Source organism: Equus quagga, chromosome 1 (assembly GCF_021613505.1).
Source record: "Equus quagga isolate Etosha38 chromosome 1, UCLA_HA_Equagga_1.0, whole genome shotgun sequence".
Classification (NCBI taxonomy): domain Eukaryota; kingdom Metazoa; phylum Chordata; class Mammalia; order Perissodactyla; family Equidae; genus Equus; species Equus quagga.
Window position 1 is genome coordinate 14,161,741 of NC_060267.1, and position 10,922 is coordinate 14,172,662.

Here is a 10,922-nt window from a genome sequence, read left to right on the forward strand (position 1 = left end):
CTATAGTCCTCAAAACTGAATCATATAATAAACTCACCTCAATTTTGGCTTATAGATTAATTATTGATTATTTCTTTCAACAATATTTATTATAAGGAATTGACTCACGTGATTATAGAGGCTGAGAAGTACCAACATCTGCCCTCTGCTAGCTGGAAGTCCAGGAAAGTGGTGGTGTAAATTCCAATCTGAGGTTGAGGGCCTGAGAACCACCAGTGGCATAAATCCCAGCCCAAGGGCAGGAGAAGATGAATGTTTCAGTTAAAGCATTCAGGTAGAAAGAGAGAATTCAACTTTCTTCTGCCTTTTTGTTCTATTTGGGCTGATGAGGACTGCAGCATTGGAGAGAGCGATCTACTTTACTCAGGCCACAAATTCAAATGCTAATCTCTTCCAGAAATACTCTCACAGACACATCTAGCAATAATGTTTAATCAGATGTATGAGCATTCCATGAGCCAGTCAAGTTGACACATAAAATTAAGAACCACAAATCCAACCCTCGTCAACTTGGAATCCATATGCATCTCTGTAAACTATACTTAATCTCCAAATCATCTCACCTAACGTGATACAATCATCCTGCCTACAACCAAAAATATACTAATCCCTTTCCCAGAAGAGAAGGTGAAGTTCTTGAGTGATGCTCACTCTGCTCCTTGATATCTCTAAACATAAATACCACGATGTAAAATTAACAATATTTACATCCTATGATATACGCACCTCAATATAATAAAGGCCATACGTGACAAGCCCACAGCTAACATCATACTAAGTGGTGAAAGGTCAAAAGCTCTTCTTCTAAGGTCAGGAATAAGACAAGGGTACCCACTCCTATCCAACACAGCACTAGAAGTCCTAGCCATAGCAATTAGGCAATAAAAAGAAATAAAAACACATGCAAATTGGAAAGGAAGAAGTAAAATTGTCTCTCTTTGCAGATTGATATGAACTTAAACATGGAAAACCCTAAATACTCCACAAAAAAAGCTGTTAGAACTAATAAATGAATTCAGCAGAGTTGCAGGATATAAAATCGATATACGAAAATCAGTTGCAATTTTATACTATCTGAAAAGAAAAACTATATGAAAAAGAACTACCTAAAGAGAAAGAAAACAATTCCATTTACAACAGCATCAAAAATAATAAAATACTTAGGAATAAATTTACCCAGCAAGGTGAAAGATCTGTACACAGAAAACTGTGAAACACTAACTAAAGAAATTGAAGAAGGCACAAATAAATGGAAAGATATTCTGTGTTCATCATCAAAAGAATTAATACTGTTAAAGTGTCCATACTACTCAAAACCATCGATAAATTCAATGCAATCTCTATCAAAAGTCCAATGGCGTTTTTCACAGAAATATCAAAAACAATCCTAAAATTTGCATAGAACAACAAAAGACCCTGAATAGCCAAAGCAGTGTCAAGAAAGAAAAACAAAACTGGAAGCATCACACTTCCTGATGCCAAACAATATTACAATGCTATAGTAATCAAAATAGTAAGATATTGGCATAAAAATGGACTCATAGATCAATGGAACAGAATTGGAAGCCCAGGAATAAATCTATGCATATACAGTCAACTAATATTTGAAAAGTGAGCCAAGAATACTCAATGTGGGAAAGATAGTCTTTTCAATAAATAGTATTAAGAAAACTGAATATTCACATGCAAAAAAATGAAATTGGAATCCTATTTTCTCACAAAAATGAACTCAAAATGGATTAAAGACTTAACTGTAAGACATGGAACTATAAAACTCCTAGAAGGACATATAGGGGGAAATCTCCTTGAGATTGGTCTTGGCAATGATTTTTTTGGATATGACACCAAAGCACAAGCAACAAAAACAAAAATAAACAATTGGAACTACATCAAACAAAAAAGCTTCTGGACAGCAAAATAAACAATCAACAAAATGAAAAGGCAACCTACAGAATGTGAGAAAATATTTGCAAGCAACATATCTGACAAGGGGTTAATATCCAAAATATAAAGGAACTCATACAACTTAATAGAAGAAAAAACAAACAGTATGGGCAAAAAAAACCCAAAATGGGCAGAGGACCTGAACAGACATTTTTTCAAAGAAGATACAGAAAAAGTCAACAGGTAAACGAAAAGGTGCTCAACATCACTAATCATCATGGAAATGCAAATCAAAACTACATTGAGAACTACCTTACACCTGTCAGACTGGTTATTATCAAAAAGACAAGAGATAAGTGCTGGTGAGTTTGTGGAGAAAAGTGAACCCTTTTGTAGTGTTGGTGGGAATGTAAATTGGGGCAGCCACTATGGAAACAGTAAGGAAGTTCCTCAAAAAATTAAAAATAGAACTGCTATAAGATCCAGTAATCCCACTTCTGGGTATATATCTGAAGGAAATAAAATCAGTATCTCAAAAAGATATCCGTACTGCCATGTTCACTGCAGCATTATTTACAATAGTCAAGACATCGAAACTATCTATGTGTCTATCACTAGATGAAGGGATAAAAATATATATAGGTAATTAAATATTATTCAGCCATCAAAAAGAAGGAAATCCTGTCATTTGTGACAACATGATGAACCTTGAGGGTATTATGCCCTCAAGTGAAATAAGTCAGAAAGAGAAAGACAAATACCGTATGATCTCACATATACGGTATCTAAGAAAACCAAACTCATAGAAACAGAGCAGAATGACAGTTGCCAGGCGCTGAGAGGTGGGGGAAATGGTTGATGGCAGTCCAGAGGTACCAAATTCCAGTTATGAGTAAATTCTGAGGGCCTAGGATACAGTATGGTGCCTGTAATTAACAATACTGTATTGTATATCTGAAAGTTGAAAGAGAACAGATCTTAAATGTTCTTACTACAAAAAATTTAAAAGTAACTATGCGAGGTGATGGATGTGTTAACTAATCTTATTGTGGTAATCATTTCATAATATATACATATATGAAATATCGCGTTGTACACCTTAAACAATATTATATGTCAACTATATCTCAGTAAAGCCAGAAAACCAGAAAAACCGTGACGTAAAGTCAATACATCTTATGTCGCATGATACACACACACACAAATGTATTCATAATGAAATAAGGAGGAAGTGCTTACGAACTTTTTTGTTGTTGTTTAAATGGAGTTGAATGATTAAGATTTTGTATCTGGGAAATTCCTGAGATCATTGAAAAGGTAACAAACTATTCCTTGTCGCTGATACCTTAAATTCTTCTAAGCGTTTTCTCAGCCATTACAATGTGCAGCCAGTTGTGAGTGGCTTGGTAATTAACTTGACTTTTATTGCGCTTCATTCCGCCCATTTTCAGGAGGAGTAAGGTTGCTAACACTTGAGGAGACTGTATCTGTCTACCTTGTGTGGCTGTCTTGAGGGACTGTCCCATCAGTGAACTGCATGGCGTTGGAGAGAGACTCTGGGTCTCACCTCAGATATATTTATCAAACAGTCCTTTCAGAGCTCTTGTGGGTGTGACATGATCCACTGTGCAGCTGCATTGTGACAAACATACAATATGCTGTAAAAACTCAATGCAATTTAAATAAAATCTCTATATCAGCAAGGAAAATAAAAAGGTAATAAGCCTTCTCAAAAAGGCTAAAGCTTCCCATAAGAACTGGGGTGTGCTTGTTTTTTTGAATCAGTAAAGGGCCAAAGATTAACTTTGCATTATTCCCTTTCAATTATAGGTCACTGATTTGGTTTTTCCAAGTTAGCAAGTCAGTCTCTCTCCTTCTCTCCTTCCCTCTCCCTTTTCAGACACAATTTTGCAATTGTACTAGATTTTAAAGACTGCACAGTTCCAGCAGAGTGGGGAGCCAGCAGGGAACAGGTATATAAGACTACCATTACACTTTCAGTAAGATGTCCTGGCTTGCACTGACCTGTAAGTCAATAAACTGATAAATATGTTACCCCTGCCTCCCATAAGTTTTTTTTTTAATATAGGTAGGTGAGACCACACCTAGAATTGTGTATCATACTTGTGTGCAATATCTTTTCACTTATTACTTATCAAAGTATTAAGTTGAGTATTCTGCTCATACCATTCCAGTTCTGAGCCACAATACTTCATTGTATAATCAAAGAAAAGATTTATTCATAAATATCTTTAAAGATGAACATCCATCTGATTGGATACAGAAAATCTTTCCAGAATTGTACTTATAAGGGAAAACTCGTATATCTGAAGATATATGGAGTAACTGACAAATGAAATTTTCTCTTTGACGAATGAAGAATGAAAACAGCCTTAGGCGATAGGATTTGCTTCTGATTATCGATGTTTGGAGAGAAATCTACTTCATAGCCCATGTATGTATTTGTAAATCCACATTCAAGGATAAGTGGGGCTCTAAGGGTTTCTAGTTCTTTTAAAATTATGCCTTGCTGTGCCATCAGCTTTATCATAATTCCCGGGTTAGCACTTCTATACAAGGAATCAAGGCACTCCATCATAAGATCAAAGATCCATCAAGGGAATGAGTAGAACCATAGACCCATAGGTATAACATTTTGTTAGTTTTTCTTTCAGTTTTAGTTTTCCGTGTTGCGCAGGGTAGATATTGCTATGGTGTAACAGTAAAAGTCATCTTTAAATTATTCACCTTAAAAAAAAAAAAAAGGCGACGGGGGACGCCCGCAGGCCAGAGCAGAGGGCCGTCCGAGTAGGTAAAGTGTGGGGTTTTCAAGGAAGGCAAACAAGGTGCTGCTGGAGCCTGCAAAGTGCGCCAAGCGACTTCAGGAAAGTGAGACAGTACGGGGAGGGGGGCAGGGGGCCTGACGGAGCGGCAGAGGGAGGATGGGCTGTGATGCGATAAGCGTCTGGAGCGGCTGGAAGAATGGCAGATTCAGACCTGAGGAGCGGCTGCCAACACCTACTAGTCCCAGAGGAAGCCCAATCTCGTGATGTTGCGGGATCTCCGGAGTTCTAAGGGTGCCAGTAGGGGAGTCCTAGCGTGAGAAAGGGCTGGGTGCCCCAGATTCCAGAGGCCCCTTGTCCCAGACTCCTCCGTAAGGGGTGTGGCTCATGTCACCTATTAAGCAAACCCCGATCATCGTGGACGCTTCGCACACCTAACTCAGTCACAGTGCAGCGATGTCTCTCCCCAGTAGCTTAGCTAAGTGAGGAAAAAGGGCTCAAAGCCAAACACTGTGCAACGGGGGACCTCTCCAGACCAGAAGGAAGGAGTGAAGTGCACGTACGGGTGGGCTGCAAATTCGTTGCCTTACTGGAGGCCCAAGATCCCAGGACAGCGATGTGGGCTTCTGGAGCAGAGCCCTGGGGCCCAATCAGGCATCCACCAAGTTCAAAGGTCACAGCCACCAGAATATGCCATTCCTTTGGAGACCTCTAGGCCAGCAGGTCATATGACCATAAGAACAAGAAGCAAAAAATTTGCTGGTGGGTTCCTAGGGGTAATAATGAGTGATGCCACTCCCATTTTCACCCATTGATTCCTACACCCATGAATTCAGGCTGTGAGAGAAACAGCACCATACACTGGATGCTGTTTCAGAGCATAAAAAGCTTTCTGAAGAACCTTGCCCCAGCCCTGCGAGGTATTGTCAGGTAAATAGTGCTGCAACTAGGTCTTCAAAGGGCCATTCCACCATTCTGTCAAACCAGCTGCTTAATGATGGTGGGAAACATGGTAAGACCAGTGAATTTCATGAGTATGGGCATTTGCTGCACTCCTTTTGCTCTGAAGTGAGTTCACTTGTAGAAGCAATGTTGTGTAAAATACCATGATGGTGAACAAAGCATTCTCTTTCTCCATGGATGCTAGTTTGGGCAGAAACATTGCATTCAGGGAATGCAAACTTGAATCTAGAGTGTCTATTCTGGTGAGAACAAAATTCTGCACCTTCCATGATGGAAGCAGTCCAATGTAATCAACCTGCCACTAGGCTGATCTACCCAGGAAAAGGGGCCGTTTGGGGGACTCAGTCTTAGCCTCTGCTACTGGAAGACTGGGCACTCAGCAATAGCCATGCCAGGTCAGATTTGGTGACTGGAAGTCCCTGTCGCTGAGCCCATGTATAACCTCCATCTGTGCCACCACGGCCACTTTCTTCATGAGCTCATTGGGCAGTGACAGGGGTGGCTGGGGAAAGAGTTCTCTGTGATCAACTGACAGAGAAAAGGAAGACTCAGGCCTGGTTTACAGATGGTTCTGCATGATATGCAGGCACCAACTGAAAGTGGATGGCTTTGATTAGAAGGAGAAATAGCCAGACATGTGATCATATACAGATTCATGGGCTGTGGCCAATGGTTTCACTGAATGGTAAGGGACTTGGAAGGAAGGTGATTGGAAACTTTATGACATGCATCTACCTCAATAGTACTATGTAAGACTAATTCCACCACCCTGAAAATTGTCTGTGTTTTCATGTGCAGTTTTTCTTTCTTTCTTTCTTTCTTTCTTTCTTTCTTTTTTTCTGAGGAAGATCGGCCCTGAGCTAACATCCATGCCCATCTTCCTCTACTTTATATGTGGGACGCTTGCCACAGCATGGCTTAACAAGCGGTATGTAGGTCTGCACCCAGGACCCAAACTGGTGAACCCCGGGCCGCCAAAGTGGAACATGTGAACTTAACCCCTGCATCGCTGGGCTGGCCCCTCATGTATAGTTTTTATGTGAACATAAGTTTTCAAATCAGTTGGGTAAATACCTATGAGCGCAAAGGCTGGTTTGTATAATTAGTCTATGTTTAACTTATAAGGATCTGCCAAAGCATCTGCTGGGCTGTTTTTCATCTTCATGAGCAATGAATGAGAGTTTCTGTTGCTCTACATTCTCACCAGTATATAGTATTGTCAGGTTTTTGGATTTAAGCCATTTTAATAGGTGTGCCATTATGTTTTGAAGATTCAATTTTTTTCTAATTAAATAAGGTCATAGTCAAGGGTCCAGCCACCCCCTAGTAAAGGGGCAGAGACAAACCCAAAACTTAGCATATATGGTACACTGTATCAGAATTTAAATTTACAGGAAAGGAAAATGATAGTTTGAAAAACTTGGAGTTCACCTGTTCCAGATGGAGCATTAAATGAGGTTGAATTCTGCTAGGAGAGTCTTCTCCAGCTCCTGTTTCTTCATTCCGTGGGATGCCTTGTTCCTGCCCAATTACAAGGCTAGCTTTTCTCTTCATTCAGTGTGCTCCACATAGTCTTCTAATAAATTCCCCTTGCTTGTAATTTTCAGTGTTTTATGAGTTAATAAACCTAACTGATACATACTCAATTAAGCAAATGAAAAAAGGATGCTTATAGTTGAAGTGCAACAGATGGTGAAACAATAATAATCGACTTATTGGAAATATTGGTAAGAAGCAAAGTCCATTTTTGAACTCTAGAACCACATTCAGAATAGTACAAAAACGCACTTTTTTCTGTGAGAAAAAATATTGAAGTAGTCTCTAATTAAGGAATTTTTCTAAGTTGGAATATGTAAGAATTGGAAGAGAAACCTGTGTTTATTAATAGTATCTTAAATACTGGGGTACTCTGTTCTACCATTCCCCATCCCTCCTTATCCTGCCCCTCCTTTTCTAACCTCTGCAAGGAATTGTACTCGCTAAGATCACTGGTATCTTTCAAAATCGATTGACTACATGATATATTCTGATATTGTAGAAGTAAGCAAACACATTAAACAGTACAACATCTTTTACAACATCCTTCTGCATCTTCCCATCAACATTACAACTTTATCCCATAATACACCTGAAAGATATACAATAGGAACAAACCCTTGATACTTTTCTTCAATAATCTTTTCTGTTGATTTTATCATATTTGGAGATTTGAATTACTTACAATTTGCATGTGAAAGCACAACCTGATCGGGAAAATTATAGCAACATGGCAACAAAGATATTACTTTAAAAACGTAAATAGCTTCATTAAAGGACAACGCCTATATAACGAATACTAGGGAAACAAAAAGTTCACATATAATTTAAATATCAAATATAGAGCAAACAAAAATTTTGTACGTATAAATAGCAGTTATCAAAGAAAACAAAAATAATCCGGCACAAACTGGTATAAGTGGTTTGAAACATCTAATGCAATTTTCAAGATAGGACATCAGTATTAAAGACTTTCTCTTTATGGATTTGGGTACCCAGTTTTTAGTAGATTGGATACAAATATGTTTCTCCATCTCTTTGATATGATAATAAATCAATAATAGTTAATGGTAAAGATAAATAATAAGATACAATTAATTGAACACCAATGATTTATTGAGTTCTCCTGATAAACTCATGATGGCACAGACCAAGAAAAACTTATACTATGATTTTATTCAAGAATTATGGACCCAGATTCAAATCACTGTGAATAGATTTTATAAAAGAACTAAATATTACAATTCAGAAATGATCTTGCCTTGGGTGGACACTTCTTCTAATCATAAGAGATTAAACATTCTGAGCTTAACATCCTACCAAAGCAATTTTTCCACCTACCATCTCAATAGACCCAGAGGAAAAGATTAAATTAAATTAAATTAAATTAAATACTCCTTTCCCCCACCATCATAGAATTATACCTAGAAAGAGTGAGGAGTATATTTCTGTGTATAGAATGGCTGCAAATTTTATTGATGCCCAAAATGTAACACTGCTCTTAGGGAAGAGTGAGAGACGGATTGGTACTACTCCTTCACTGAAAATAATTCATCTGTCGGATGGTCAACTTAAAGAAGCCTTAAGTGGCTCAAGCTTGAAACCATGTTAAAAGCAAATTAGGATGAAACAATCAATGGGCCCATTAATGAGGAAATCACAAGAAAGTAGAATTAGGATAAAGCTTTTCTCCTCCATAGGATTTTCCTCAAAGCTTGTTTGACATCCTTGTTTCTTAGAGAGTAGATCAGAGGGTTTAACATGGGTGTGACCAATATGTAAAATACTGAAGCCACTTTACGAAGTTCAGGATTGCTTGGAGGTATGAGATACACAAAGGAGACAGTCCCATAGAGCAAACTTACAACCCCCAGATGGGAGCTGCAAGTGGAGAAGGCTTTCTTCCTCCCTTTGCTAGAGGGGATCTTCAGGACTGTGGTCACGATATACACGTAAGATACTACAATAACGACTATTGTGGGCAAAATAATGAAGGCAGCCAAACTAAAAGATACTATCTTATTGACAAAGAGACTAGAACAGGAAATCTTCTCAATTTGGTAAGAATCACAGTAGAAGTGATCAATGACTCGAGATGCACAGAAAGATGCTGAGAACGTTATGCTGGCTTGGAGGATGGAACTGACCCAGCCACAGAAATAGGAACCAGCAACCATCTGAGTGCAAAGATGTCTTGACATGTGGACACCATAAAGAAGAGGATTGCAGATGGCAATGAAGCGGTCGTAGGCCATGGCTGCCAGGACAAACCCCTCTGTTACAATGAAGAGTGTAAAAAAGAATAACTGGGCAACACACCCTGCAAAGGAGACAATCTTTTTCTCAGACAGGAAGTTGACCATGGCTTTGGGTGCAATAATGGTGGAGTAGGAGAGGTCAATGAAGGACAGATTGCCTAGAAAGAAATACATTGGCGTGTTCAGCTGAGAATCAGTCACAATGATTGCCATCATACTAATGTTCCCCAAAAGAACCATGCCATAGACCAGCAGGAATAGAAGGAAGAAGAGACTGTGGAACTCTGGACGGACCCTGAAGCCTACAAGAATGAAGTCAGTTACATCTGAGTGGTTGCCTGCTCCCTTGTCACCCATGGCAAGAACCTGCTAAGAGGTACAAGACAAGATTAAAAATTGAACTTTCTACCTATTTCCTGCTTTCATAAAATGTCACTTTTCTCTTGTCGACAACACTGAAATTTAGTTATCATTTCCTTTTTGCCATCCAATTGTGTTAGGTATGATTTGTTGCACCCTTTTATAGGAACTGAATCTGAGGTATATTGTAATTGCCCATCAGCACACACGTGTAAATTACCTAACTCATAGTTTTCTAAGGTGATTCTCCAAATCCAGTGCTCTTCCCATGATAACACATATGACTTCCATGCATAAAGCATTAGTTCTTTATACTTGTTTAGCTCACTTGATTTATATGGTAAGTTTAATATATCAGAAGGTTTTGAGAGATGTATAATTATTTGTTCTCATCTTTAATTTCAAATTCTTTAATTTCAAATTCATCTTATCCTCAATAGTGCTTTATTTTAGAACAGAAGGATCAAATTAAAGAGTGATTTAAAGCCCCATGAATAGACATTAGACATTAATACAGGTGAAGAACTAAACAGTTTGCGAGAGTTTGAAAAAGGTTAACAAGAGATTTAGCTGGGTATCATAAATTAAAAACCTTGAAAGGTGAATGCATCTTTAGTTTCTTGAAGTGAACAAAGCTCAGACATGCTACTAAGAGGAAAACCCCATGGATCCTACAAATCTCTCAGGAAGCCAATTTGATCTCAGACATCTGTGCAAGTAAAAGAAAGGAAACTTCAAAACAATGTGTTGGCTAAAATTTTGGTTTGGAAAGGAAAAAATCAGTTTTGAAAACTAATTTTATGATGTATGCATTTAGAGAGGTAACGGTAAACGCATTAAAATTTTCAAAATGGTTACCTTGAATCTGTCACACGGTTAATTTGTGTGATTCATTTGTCCTATATCTTGGAAACTTTCTGTTTTCTCCAATAAAGTGACACTGCCATTTCTCTCCTTATTCAGACTTTACAATCAACTGTTATTTAAACCCAGCCAACAGAGTGGAGAGATTGTGCACCTTATCAAAAGCAGCAAATGATGTAAGAAGTATTAATTTTTGGTTTAGCAGTATGGCAAAATCACCATATTTTCTCTCTGGCTCTCATCCTCCCTTATGCGTGTGACCACTCTGTCTTCT

General features: G+C 38.4%; 1 protein-coding gene across 1 annotated transcript; it reads right to left on the reverse strand.

Annotated features, from left to right (window-relative positions):
* Window positions 1–8,839: 8,839 nt before the first annotated feature.
* Window positions 8,840–9,835, reverse strand: LOC124229216 (olfactory receptor 9K2-like). Its single transcript, XM_046644357.1, has one exon. It carries the CDS (start codon window positions 9,779–9,781, stop codon window positions 8,840–8,842), a length of 942 nt encoding a protein of 313 aa, XP_046500313.1. The 5' UTR covers window positions 9,782–9,835.
* Between the last annotated feature and the right edge of the window lie 1,087 nt (window positions 9,836–10,922).